General features: G+C 49.5%; 1 protein-coding gene across 1 annotated transcript; it reads left to right on the plus strand.

Moving 5' to 3' along the window:
- Window positions 1-5,352: 5,352 nt before the first annotated feature.
- On the plus strand, window positions 5,353-13,877 carry SYCE1 (synaptonemal complex central element protein 1). The gene is made up of 13 exons (XM_060286625.1): window positions 5,353-5,422; window positions 8,814-8,876; window positions 9,514-9,573; window positions 9,920-9,994; window positions 10,681-10,728; window positions 10,977-11,031; window positions 11,737-11,826; window positions 12,074-12,137; window positions 12,936-13,002; window positions 13,078-13,201; window positions 13,271-13,381; window positions 13,516-13,621; window positions 13,875-13,877. Exons 1-13 carry the CDS (start codon window positions 5,353-5,355, stop codon window positions 13,875-13,877), a joined length of 936 nt encoding a protein of 311 aa, XP_060142608.1.

The following is a 13,877-nucleotide window of genomic DNA, read 5'->3' on the forward strand; positions in this document are numbered from 1 at the left end:
CTGCAGAAATTCAAACTGAAATACAGCCAAATATCTCATGACTTCTCCAAAATAGTTAAGGAACAATTTAACTGGAAACCATATGAAATGAAATGACTGCAGACACAAACTTTAAAACTTACACAAAAATCATTCAAATTTATTCACAGACATTGAAAATGCAAAACTATCAAAATTATAGAGAAACATAGAAGAAAATCTACATGACCTTGGGTTTGGTCTGTAGATCATGAACTTTGAGATTTAACACACAACACAAAAACCCAATCCACAGGGCTTCCCTGGTGGCACAGTGGTTGAGAGTCTGCCTGCCGATGCAGGGGACACGGGTTCATGCCCTGGTCCAGAAGGATCCCACATGCTGTGGAGCGGCTAGGCCCGTGAGCCATTGTCGCTGAGCCTGCGCGTCCGGAGCCTGTGCTCCACAACGGGAGAGGCCACAACAGTGAGAGGCCCGCGTACAGAAAAAAAAAAAAAAAAAATCCCCAACACAAAATAAATAATATTGTGGACTTTATAAAATTAAAGATTTCTACTCTGAAAGACCTTATTCAGAAAGTCAAAAGACAAGCCACAAACTGGGAGAAAAATATTTGCAAACCTCATATCCAATAAAGGATTTGGACTCAAAATAGACAAAGACCTCTGAAACAGCCCTATAAAAACATGGGTAAGGATCTGAACACACACACACAGCCAAAAAAGATATACAGATAGTAAAAATCAAACAAAAATATACTCAACATTATATACCATTAGGGAATTAAAATCATGAGATATCACACCACACCTATTAGGAATGCTTAACTCCAAAAATGTGACAATACCAATTGCTAGAGCATGAGGAACAACAGGAACTCTCCCTCCTTGCTTTTGGGATGCCTGTACAGTCACTTTGTAAGACAGTTTAGCAGTTTTCCTTTCCAAAGCTAAACAAGTCTCACCTTGGGATCCAACAATCATGCTTTGAAAATCTATGTCCAAATGCAAACAAGGATGCAATTATGCACAGCAGCACTATTCATAATGGCTAAAAACGTGAAGAAATCAGGATATCCTTCAATAGATGAATGCATAAGCAAATTGGGGTACATCTATGTCAAGGTGACTAGAATATGCCACCCCAAAATATGTCTCTCTGACATAAGGATTATTTCAGTCTGCTTAAAAAAAAAAAAAAGGAATCTGAATCCCTGTTTGTGAGTTATAGGAGCCTCAGGAACTGAGGATGGGGTCCCTGAGGATAGGCACAAGATACAAGATTATAGGCATTGGGGCTTCCCTGGTGGCGCAGTGGTTGAGAGTCTGCCTGCCAACAGGTAGGGGACATGGGTTCGTGCCCCAGTCTGGGAAGATCCCACATGCCCCGGAGCAGCTAGGCCTGTGAGCCATGGCCGCTGAGCCTGCGCGTCCGGAGCCTGTGCTCCGCAACGGGAGAGGCCCGAGTACCGCAAAAAAAAAAAAAAAAAAAAAAGATTATAGGCATAACATGACTGCATTCTTCTTTTTGTATTTTATTTTATTTATTTATATTTTGGCTGCATGGGGTCTTCGTTGCTGTGTGCAGGCTTTCTCTAGTTGCGGCGAGTGGGAGCTACTCTTCGTTGCGGTGCGCGGGCTTCTCACTGCAGTGGCTTCTCTTGTTGCAGAGCACGGGTTCTAGGCGCGCAGGCTTCAGTAGTTGTGGCTCGTGGGCTCTAGGGCGCAGGCTCAGTAGTTGTGGCGCTCGGGCTTAGTTGTTTCGCAGCATGTGGGATCTTTCTGGACCAGGGATCCAACCCGGGTCCCCTGCATTGGCAGGCGGATTCTTAACCACTGCGCCACCAGGGAAGCCCGACTGCATTCTTCTTAAACGAGCCTGACCTACACTCACACGAGATGGTTTTCTCTTGTATGCACACTGACATAGGCACCTTCAGTCTGAACTGCAGACCTTTGGCTTCACCACCTCCAGTGACAGCGTTAGCTTCACCTGCTGTGAACCACCTCCTATACGATTTCCAGAACCAGAAAGCATCGAAGAGCTCATGCTCACGTGTAATCACGTTTTACAGGACCAGAGACTGTGCACTAGCATATGGGCAACTCATACTGTCCTCCCTTGATAGCAAGAAGTTCTTCCACTTGCTAAAATAGCAACTGTGCTGTTGGTGGTAAACTCAAGGCTCTGGCTTTGGGCATCAGGTCCTCACATCAGAGACTGGCCCTGATTGCCCATGTGCCTCAAAAAGCACACAGACTTCATTTGTGACTCTGGGAGGTGGGAGCCCAGTAGTCACACCTGGCCCCTGGCCATATTAATCACCCATCCTTGAAGAATAAAATTGCTCATTTTCCAGTCTTTTCTCTCTCCTTTACAAAGAGCAGAGACCGAACGCTGGGTGGTAAGGAAACTCTAGCTTAGTGAAGCAGTAGGAGTTTCAAGGGTTATTCCATGCCACGCAGTCCACAGTTGGCAAGCTTTCTGCGGGACGCAGGGCCGAGCCCTAAGCTCACATGGCGCGCTGAGACCATGCGGCCCCAGTGAGAAACTGCCCATTGCGAGGCCCAGCGGCCCCCATATCCTTGAGTCTTAACGAGTATGAGTGTCAAAAGTTTATTACAGCTGGAAGGCCAAAGAATTATGGGGTAACAGGCTGCTGTTTGGATGTTGTGGCCAGCCACACTCAGTGTTGGAGGGTTATTACTTCTCTTGGCAGGCTATGAGGCTGTGAGGGAAGAGACACTTCTCTCAATCACATGGATGTAGGGAATTGAACCACCCAGGGGTCTGTCTATGCTGCCCAGGTAGCTATTCTATTGCACAGTAACATGGTCAGCTCAGTGACTGGCAACAAGGGCTTGACAGGGCCCAGGCTGGCCTGAGCTAGAGGACTGCAAATGCCTGCCTGGATGGTTGAAGGTCAAGGGCTGTCCTGGCTAAGACCTGACTGTCTACTGCTGGCCACTTGAATAGGACAAAGGATCCATTCAGTCCCAGGAGGGCCCAACCAGCCTTCAAGTATGCAGCACGTGGGGGCTGGCAGGTCACTACCCCCAGTCCTATATAAACCCACACATGTCTTCTGAGTGCTCTGTGGGTCAGGGCTGTGCTGGAATCTGGGGCTGCCCAGACAGAGTGGGCAGACAGAGGGTGGGAGGACAGAGGGACACCCTGTGGGACTTCTGGGGCCCTCCACAACACTTGACTGAGTAGAGTTAGATTTGAAACAATCAGTGACCAGAGTAGACATTTCATTCTTCTAACAGAGCCCAGTGCTGGGGTACAGAAAATCAACGGTTCAGCTTACCTTCCTGACTCATGTGTGACCCTGGGCCACTCCTACCCTTCCTGGACGCCTCACAAAGATGGAGAGTGAGGAGGCGGAAGAGGACCAGTTATGCTTAAACCTAACTCTAACCCTAATCCTCTGATTCTAACACCCTAACCTATAACCCTAATCCCCCTATATATAATCCTAAACTGTAACAACCCTAGCCCCAGACCCCTAGACTGTGGACCCTGACCCCCTAAGCTCTAAATCTTAACCCTCCAAACCTGACTCTCTAATCCTGACCCATAACCCTAAACTCTGACCCCGACCCCAGCCCTAAACTCTAGCCTAGCACTGACCCTGATCCCCAACACTGACACTGACCCTGGATTTTGAGCCAGAGCCCAACCCTAACCCTAGGGGTTAGGGTCCTTAATCCTGATCCTAGCCCCTAACCCCAGGAAGTCTGTACAAGACGGGTTCTGGCTTCAAGGGTCATTTGAACTTTGGTCTGTCCATATCTTGCATATATCAGTTCATTCCCAAAGAAGTAGCCCCAGTAGCAAGGAGATCACGGTCCATTCTGCCATAGTTTGGGTCAGTAGTCCCTGACTTGAACCATGATCTTGGGCGGGAATGGCCATGGTCTCGAGTCTCTAATTCCTATCCCTGTCCCCGACCTCGATGCTGATCCTAACAATGAACAGTGACTCTGAATATGGCCTCTGACATTGACTCTTGACCCTTTCCCTGACCCTGGTCCCCAATCAGACTTTTGCTTGGACCCTGAGTCCTAATTCTTACTCTGTGACTTTTCATAACCTTATCCATATCATGAGAGCTATGGATTTTTAGACAGCATATTCACATTGATGTGACAGTTCAAGCTTTGAAAACTTCAGAAGGGTGCATGTGGTAGCGGTGACAGCCTTTGTAAAGGCTTAAGGTGGGTTTGAGCCTATTTATCTTGAGGAAGGAGGCTGGTGGCTTGAGCAGAGTGGGTGAGGGGGAGTCCAGCCAGGTTGTCCTTTGACAGGATTACATGAAATAGTCTCCTACCGTGACGAGAATAGGAACTGTTCTGGCACAGGAAGCCCTCCTTACATGTTAGTTCTTGTTTGCTATTACTATTTCCAGACTACAGATGAGGAAAACTGACGGCAGCTCTTAGAGCAAAGCTTTTCACAGGTAGTTCTCAAAACTGCTCCTCACACTTCGTTGTTACTGTCGTGATTGGATCCCGGTCAACAGGTGAGGAAGACGAGGGGTGGGATGTCTTGGAACAGGATTTGTGCACAGTGAACACTCAGATGTCCAGATTCAGGCTGGTAACTGTCACCTGCACCGCCTGCAACCAGGTCCACCGGCCTCCCCCAAAACGTGAATTCTGCCCCATCCAGCGCGCGGCAGGGAGCCTGGCTGAACCTCCCCTCCACACGCAGCCCTGAGGTCCACCACGGTCCTTCCAGACCCACAGGGGAACGCGGCAGTTCTGCACCCCCAGCCCGCCCTACAGACCCGACATCGTCCACCCTTCGGCCCCGCCTCCCTTGAGAATGTGTCACGCTAGGCAGGGCCAGCCTCGGGATCACGCTGGGAAGAATCAGGGTCTCGCTGCACCCTTGCCCTCTCCTCCGCGTCCAGCCACGAAGAGCGGCCAAGATGAGTCTGGTGGGGCCAACTCACGGCCTCGGTGCAGAACGCGCACGCGGAGGTTTGCGGTAAACCGGAAACCTCGCCTAAGCCTGCAGAGACGGAAATCAAACTCGGCTCCCCACCGCCAGGCTCTGGCCCACTCGCCGCAACGCAGGTGACGTCACGTGGGGCGGGCTCTAGGGAGGCCTCTACACTCTCGCAGGCCACGGCTCCTCAACCGGCCAATCGCAAGCCTGGAAGACCAGGCGCCGCCCTCGCCTGCTCTGCCCTGAATCGGCACCGGGAGGCCTCAAGCATACGCACTGGCGCTTGCCCAACTGTCTATGCCGCGGTCCGCTCTCGAAGGGATCGGCGCGGGGCGCACTGCGCAGGCGTGCTGAGGGAGCCCCGCCCCCGGCGTGCGTTCCGTCCAATCCAAGCGGAGGCGCCAGACTGAGAGGAAATGGCGGGGCGCTCGGAGCTTTCGAGCGCGAAGCGGGCGGGAGCCGTGGGTCGGGCTGACGAGGCCGGAGGTAGAGCCGGGCGATAGAGGGCTGGGCGGGCAGGGAGCGCACGCGGGCGCCGCTTCGAGTCAGGGCGGACGTGGGGAAAAACGACTTTCGTCCCCTCCGGAAGGGTCTCGGCGGCTCTGCCGGCAGCCGCGAGGACTCACCCACAGGCCCGCGTCCTACATTCACACACCTCTCGCTGGCCTCGTTTGCCCCATCTGCTCCGTTTAAGTAGCTAAAAGTAGGCAGAGGACATCCTTTCGACTTGATATCACACTCAGATGATAGGAAGACTAGTGGGTAAAGCTTTGCAGTAGCCCATCTGGCACCAATTTTAACATTTAAATTATTTTTCCCCCTTTTTGGTCACCTTCCTAGAGGATCACACAAAACGTATAGATGCATGGACTGGATGGTCCCTGTAGCCTGGGTGGTGGTACGAAAACGGGGAGGGAACAGCTAAATCCCATGCAGTTCTCGACTGGTGGGCGTTCACGTTTTTTTCCCACTTTTGACATAAACGTTGCTTCAGTGTCATTTAACATACCTTTTGCATATTTAACCAAGCATATCTGATGGATACATTCCTAGAAGTGGAACTTGTCTTCAAAATGTTGATGTAGCCAGACTGGCCTCCAAAAGGTTGCATCAGTTTCCACAGTCTGCCAGTTTCCCTACATCATCACAAACACTGGGCCTTATCAGACTTACTAATCTTTACCAACCTGCTAGATGCAACATGTTATTTTCACTCTTTAATTATGACTGAAGTAGTACGTCTTTTCAAATATTATTAGCCATCTGTGTAGTTTTTGGTTAATTGTTCTCTCCATTTCTCCATTCTTAGGTAGAAATGATTATTTACCTTCTCTATATTGTTTGATTGGTTGGTTGCTTTATTTTTTTTTAACTTTTTATTATGGATAAATTTAAGCACATACAAAAAAATATACAGGCACATGAAAAGATACTCAACATTGCTAATTATTAGAGAAATGCAAATCAAAACTACAATGAGGCATCACCTCACACTGGTCAAAATGGCCACCATCAAAATGTCTACAAATAATAAATGCTGGAGAGGGTGTGGAGAAAAGGGGACCCTCCTACACGGTTGGTGGGAATATAAACTGGTGCAGCCACTATGGAGAACAGTATGGAGGTTCCTCAAAAAAAAAAAAAACTAAAAATAGAGTTACTGTATTATCCAGCAATCCCATTCCTGGGCATATATCCGGCCAAGACGAAAGCTCTAATTCAAAAAGATACGTGCACCCCAGTGTCATAGCAGCACTGTTTACAGTAGCCAAGATGTGGAAGCAACTTAAATGTCTATTGACAGATGAATGGATAAAGAAGATGTGGTACCTATATACAATGGATTATTACTAAGACATAAAAAGTAAGGAAATAATGCCATTTGTAGCAACATGGATGGACCTAGAGATTACCATACTAAGTGAAGTAAGTCAGAGAAATATATGATATCACTTATATGTGGAATCTAAAACTGGTACAAATTAACTTACTCACAAAACAGAAATAGACTCACAGACACAGAAAAGAAATTTATGGTTGCCAAAGGGGAAAGGGGTGTGGGAGAGTTAAGTTAGGATTGGGATTAACAGATACACACTACTAAATAGAAACAAGGACCTACTCTACAGCACAGGGAACTATATTCAATATCTTGTAATCTATAATGGGAAAGAATCTGAAAAGTATATATATAATATAACCAAATCACTTTGCTGTACACCTGAAACTAAAACACTATTGTAAATCAACTATACTTCAATTTAAAAACTTTTTTTTTTAATATTTACTTATTTATTTATTTGGCTGTGCTGGGTCTTAGTTGCAGCACACGGGATCTTCATTGCAGCATGTGGGATCTTTAGCTGTGGCATATGGGATCACGTTCCCTGACCAGGGATCAGACCCGGGTTCCCTGCATTGGGAGTGCAGAGTCTTAACCACTGGACTACCAAGGAAGTCCTAAAAACATTTTCTTAAGTCAAGAACAAAGTATAATTACCCCATGAACTCATCTTTCAGTTTTAACAATTATCAGCTCTTGGCCAATCTTGTTTCCTCGTTATCCTCACCCACTCCCTACCACCGACTCCACTGTTTCATTTCGAAGTATCCCAGGCAACATAACATATCATCCATAGATGTTGGGTTGGCCAAAAAGTTCGTCCGGGTTTTTCCATTAAGATGGTATGGAAAAACCCAGACGAACTTTTTGGCCAACCCAATATTTGCATATATCTCTCTAAAACATAAGCACTCTGCAGAAAAGTAACCACAATAGCATTGTCACATGTGAATAATGGCTACAATAATTCCTTTGTTTCATCAACTATCTAGTCAGTTTTCAAATTTCCTTGATTGTGTCATCACCATTTTAAAAAGCGCTTTCGATTGAATCGAAATCCAAGTATGGTCCATTTTTTGAAATTGGTTGATACGTTTCTTTAATCTCTTTTTGTCTGTAAGGGTCTTCCTTTCTCCCTTTTCCCCCAAAATGTATTTAAATTAAAGAAACTGGGTTGTTTTTCCTGTGACGTTTCCCAGTGTGGATGTTACTAACTGCATGCCCACGTGCCACTTAAAATGTTCCGCTCTCCCTGTATTTCCTCTGAATTGGTTATTTAGATTGAGAGGCTTAACAGGTATTAGTGTCATTTTTTTACAAGAATCCTACATTGAATTTTTACATTACATAGCTCATAATATCCAGTTATTTTTATTGTGATGTTAATCCATTAATAATAATTGCCTAGATCTACTAATTCATCAAGGAGTTAAAAATAAGTGCCTATATTGATTATAAGCAAGTTAATATGAAATCTTTTACTTGGAGGCTACAGAATAACAATTGTATATAGGAAAGCTATTTATATTTATTTAAATGAGACATCTTATTAGATTTTCTCAGTATTCCTTGTAAGGCTTCTTTGGGTAATAATATTCTCTAGAAATTTCTAGTTCATTATGCCACCTACTAGTTAACAGTGATTTCTGAATCCTTGTTTCCAGTTTTTCATACCACTTCTTTTTTTTTCTTTCATTATTACATCCTGAGCTTTGGCCAAGCCTTGAACAGTATCAGCAGTAAGAGTGTACCCCTCTCCTTGCCCTGAGTTCTATTAAGGGGGAACCTGTGGTGTCATTTCACCCTTTAGGAAAGTCTGCCCAGGAAGGGCCGGTTCATCCCTTGTGCAGTGTCTCCCTCAGGGCAAGGAGCAGACGCCCCACTCTGGCTGGAGACCTGCCCTCAGGCCACCTCAGTCCCGGCCCAGTGTTATCAGATCCTTCCTCAGGCCTCTCACTCCTACATAATTCTTTTTTTTTTTAAATCTTTATTGGAGCCTACATAATTCTTAAATGTTTGGTTTTCTCTCCACAGGGCAGGCCAAGTCCTCACAGAAAATTGAAGACTTGATGGAAATGGTGAAGCAGTTACAGAAAGGTCACGTGTCTCCTCTGTAACTGGGGCTCAGCCTGAGATTTGGGGTCAGGCAGAAGTGGAATCAATTCCAAGGCCCAAAATTCACCACCTTGGGAAATTAACTCATTTGTTCTCTCTGACTTTTAAAACAATTTTTTGAAGTAAAAATATGAACCCATGATTCAAAATTCAAGTATAAGGGGATAAAGTACAAACGTTTTCCCAAAACTCAGCTGCAGTCCCCTTGCTGGCCGTCCATTTGGTTCCCATGCACTCTGCTGGATCCAGGGTTTCACCTTCCCTCCACCTCACCTCCGCTCCTCTGGCTTGCTCACCAGGCACCTTCCACCCGTGTTCCCACCTTAGGGCAGGCCTTTGTACTGACTGTCTCCCACCCCCACCCAGGGAACAGCAAGGTCTGCCCCCCTCACTTCATTTGGGGCCCTCAAGGGGTCTTGCCATATCTGAAGAAGCACGTCCCACTCCACTTTGTAATCCGTTGCCCCTCCTCTGTTTCTCTTGACTGCACTTAACCACAACCTGACTCAGGTTCTTTATCTGTTCCTGTCTCCCCTCCCCAGAATGTGAGCCCTTGGAGGGCATCCACCTCCCTTCACCTGCCCTGTCATTTTCACTCAACCTCCTTGTTTCCCTGCAGCCGGAAGCCTAGAGCCCAGGATTGAGGTCCTGATTAACCGGATTAATGAGGTCCAGCAAGGTGAGCTCAGGACCTTGGCTTGTCTGCCAGGTGCGGTTGCGTGATTGGCAGGGCCCAGTGCAAAATGAAAATGTAGGGCCCCTTGTTCCAAATTACTGTGTTTTGAAAGAGCAGAGCATTAAACTTAGCATGGGTTGGTCGGGCCCATCTAAATTCAGGTGCTGTACTCACACGTTTATTAACCTGTCCTGCTGTCAACTGAGCCCAACAAGAAAGGCTTGGGCTCTGGAAGCCTTGTTTCCTGCTTCCGGAAACAAGAATCTGGGCCCCTCTAGGTTTGCTTAAAGACAGATGTGAAATGTTTGCAAGGACAGACACTTACACAATGTTCTGCGGTTTGGCACAGCAAAAAAGAAAGCCAGTGAGGAGCTAGGAGAGGCCCGGACTGTCTGGGAGACCCTGCAGAAGGAACTGGACTCATGTAAGCTTGTGGGGGATGACCCAGAGGTCCCCACAATGTCATGCATCCTTGAACCCAGTATTCCAATCAGCATCCTTGCCGTGGCCAAGGGCTCCTGCCCCCTCTCCAACCTCAGGTCCTACCAATCTCCCCGCTCCAACTCTGTGGGTGGGAGTGTTCCGGAAACACCCTCCAAGCATACTCTTACCTTAGGGGCTTTGCTAGGAGAGGTTCCCCCAGATAATACAGGTTCCTATTGCCTCACATCATCATTCAGTTCTCAGCTCAAATGTCCCCGTCTCAGAGAGGCCTTCCCCAGTTACCCCACCCAAAGACCGCACTCTGCCCACACCTAGTCACATGGCTCTTACTGCTTGATGTGTTTCTTCGCAGCCCTTATCCAACTTCATGCAATGTGTTTATTTTTCCTCTTCCCTCCATGTAAACGCACTGCCATTCCACAGGGTCCTCACAGCCACCCTTTATCAACCTGAGGGCCCTTTGATGCTTACAGGGAGTATGGGCCCAAGAGGGAAGGGGCTCACCTCAAGGGGTCTACATCTGGGGTTAGGGCTCACCTTGAGGGGTCTACATCTGGGGTTGGGGGTAGGGCTGTACCAGACCACACATGTGGCCATGGGCAAGCCCAGTCCCTGAAGGTTCAGTGTGTGGACTCTGATGCCTGAACATGTTACTGCTTTTTCCAGTGAGTGGAGAGAAGGTACGCCTGAAAGAGATCTTGAGCAAAAAGCAAGGTAATTGCAGCTCCTCTATCTCCAGGTTTTTGCCTTTGCCACCCTGCAGAAGCCCACTCTCTCTATAGAAGTAGGAGCCTTTTGAAACCTGAATCACCATGCATCCCTCCTGTGGCTTCCACCAAACATGCAGTAAATGACAGAGTCCCATCAACTCCAGAGATCCCACATGATCTAGCACTTTTACCTCTGCCCAAACCTCATGCCCTGATGGGCTCTCACGGGGCCCTCACTTCCTCTCCCTGCAGAGACCCTGAGGATCCTCCGGCTCCACTGCCAGGAGAAGGAAAGTGAGGCACAGAGGTAAGAGCTTCCCCCTGGCCCCTGCTCAGCGCTGTCCATTCTGGTAGAGAGAGAAAGCAGAGGAAATCGGTCTTAGACCCACAGCTCTCATCTTCTCCCTAAAACGGGGAGGCCAAATGCCTGTCTTCCCACCTTGACTCCAACAGTAGGCAGTAGTGTTAGGAGTACTCATTCACGGGGACGGGCATTCATTTGCTAGAATGTCAATTAAATTCCCTCGGCTGGTTTTTATTCTATACCTTCATACTTTCTGCAGGCTGTCTTGGCTGTCTACTCACCTGTCCCTTCATTTAGGCGTCAAGCCAACCATCTGTGCACCAGTCTCTCTCCATTCATCCATTATCCCTCCATCCACCCAACTACTTGTACATCCATGTCTCTACCTCCTGAATCTTTATTTTGCTCATTTTGTGACCAGAGGCCCCAAGCCCCTAGCATACCAACTTTGAAACTGTTTGAGAAATTCACATGAGATTAATATGTGTGTGTGCCTGTACTTGTGACCATGCCCACATTGATCTCCCCAGTCTTCACAATGACATTTCCAGAGGGCATGAGCTCATGCCCCCCTCCCACAAAGTTACAGAGAAGGACCTCAATCTAGAAGGTTAGAACAGACCTCAAGAGAAGGACGCGGAAGCCCCACCCCAGGCCCCTCCTAGGGAGACATTCAGAAAACATGACGGCTGCCTTGCCTCTTGCCAGGAAGCATACCATGCTGCAGGAGTGCAAGGAGCGAATTTCTGCCCTGAACTCCCAGATGGGGCAGGAGAAGAACAAGCAGAGGCAGTTGAGGTAAAGCCCATTGCCCAAGGCCTGGGGGCTGGATGCATTGTAAGTGGGGGGAATGCTAAGAATGGGGGTTAGAAGACGAGCTGGCTGAGCTGAAGCTTGGAGGGTCAAGGAGGCAAAGGTGCTCCCAGCAGAGTGAGGAGCATGGGCGAGCTCGCCCATGTCTCTGCATGAAGACCCCGGCCTGAGCCAGGTTGAGGAGGGGCGTCTCTCAGCCCACGGCCCCTCATCCTGTGTGGTTGGTCCCCAGGTTGGATTTTGAGGAGCAACTGGAGGATCTGATGGGCCAGCATAAGGGCCTCTGGGAATTCCACGTGAGTCACTCGGGGCCACTCCTTCCACCTTCCACATCTTCTCTGGCAGCACCAGCCCAAACCTCGGGGTCATCCTCCAGGCCTCCTTCCTCTCAGTTGCCGCACCCAGTTCCTGAGCAGCCCTGGCAGCCGTGTGTTAGAATCATGCTCAGTCCAGTTCCTCGTCACCCTCACTGCCACCCGCTATTGTCCTCTTCACTGGCCCTGCCCACCCATCCCTGATGCCCTCCCAGGGGCCTTAAGTGGTCAGGAGGAGCCCTGATGAACCAAGGAGGGGTTATCCATCAAGGAGACTCCTGGGTGTGTCTGGGGCCATCGCACACACAGGGCAGATAGTGGGGAACCAGGCAGGCCGGTGTTTGCCACCTGGGGATCCCAAACAAGAAAACAGAATGAATGTCAGGACGGAAGGGCTCAGTGCGGTCACAGAGCGGGAAGAGAAGGAGCTGCAGGGCTGGGCTGGTAACTGACTCTCCAGAGAACAGCCTCGATTTGTGGTGTTTGCAGGATGCCCTGTAGCGAATACCCCAGGGCTGATTTCAAACCTTGCAGAATTCCTGAACACTAACCCTCACGAGCCTCCCCAGCATAGCACCACAGGTATCTGGGGTGAAACAGCTCCAGGTGGACAGAATGGCCAATGGAAAGGCCCTGAGGCTGGGCCATGCCTGGCATGCATGGAGGGCCAGAGCAGCAGGAAGTAAGGCATGCAGAGTAAAGACCAGATCCAGATCGGCTTCTCTGAGGCACATGGGAGGAAGCCAGGAGATGTGGACAGGCTGCCTTTCTACCCCTCAGAAGCCAGAGCAGCTGGCCCTGGAGATCGCCGCCCTGGACAGCAGCAAGGAGAAGCTGCTCAAGGAAGGTGAGGCCTGGAGAATGGGGATGCCCTGCCCTGCCCTGCCCTGCCCTGCCCTGCCACTGTCCCTTCCTGCTGCAGAAAAGCTGGTGGAGGCAAAGCTGGAGGATGTGAAGCATCGTCTGTGCTCCCAGTTCGGAGCCAAGGGCTGCTCGGCAATCACTGAGGGGCTCTTCGTGCGCAGCCAGGAAGCAGCAGCTGTGGTGTAAGAGAGGGACGGTGCGGGGGGCGGCGGGGAGGGAGAGGTGCTGCCATCACTGACGCCCACCCTCAGGCATCTGTTTGAGGAGGAGAACAAGAAGGCCGGGGAGTTCCTGGAGGCTGCTGCCCAGCGCCAGGAGCAGCTGCAGCAGAAGTGCCGGCAGCTGCAGCAGCAGAGGCAGAGGTAGGCGTGGTCCCCAAGGGGAAGGTGGCTAAGGGAGTCTCTGCTCCCTCCTAGACTCTGTCACTTGGTCTCTTTACAATCCTTCCCTTCTCCCCCTACCCTCCTACCCTACCCCCCTACCCCTTTTTGTCCAGGCTGAAGGAGGAGCTGGAAGAGCTTGGAGTGCAGGTCCCTGCTCAAGGCCAGAGCAATCAAGAGGAAGGGGCTGGCCCAGGAGAAGCTGTGAGTCCTGGCATCTGGGTCAGGGAGCAGAGACAGCTTATGAAAGGAGCTCTGGGTGGGCAGGCAAGGAGGGGTTCTGCAGAGAGCTCAGAAGATGGTCTTCAGGGAAGGGCATTCCCAAAGGGACACAGCCAAGGCAAAGGTGCAGAAGCTGGCAGCAGTGGGGTGAGGAAGGGCAGGACCCAGGGAGGGTGTGGGCATGGGGATGTGAGGAGACTCCCACGTCACACTCTGACCTCCCGCAGGCCAATCCCAAGCCCCTTGGAGTCAGTGA

Source organism: Globicephala melas, chromosome 16, assembly GCF_963455315.2.
Source record: "Globicephala melas chromosome 16, mGloMel1.2, whole genome shotgun sequence".
Classification (NCBI taxonomy): domain Eukaryota; kingdom Metazoa; phylum Chordata; class Mammalia; order Artiodactyla; family Delphinidae; genus Globicephala; species Globicephala melas.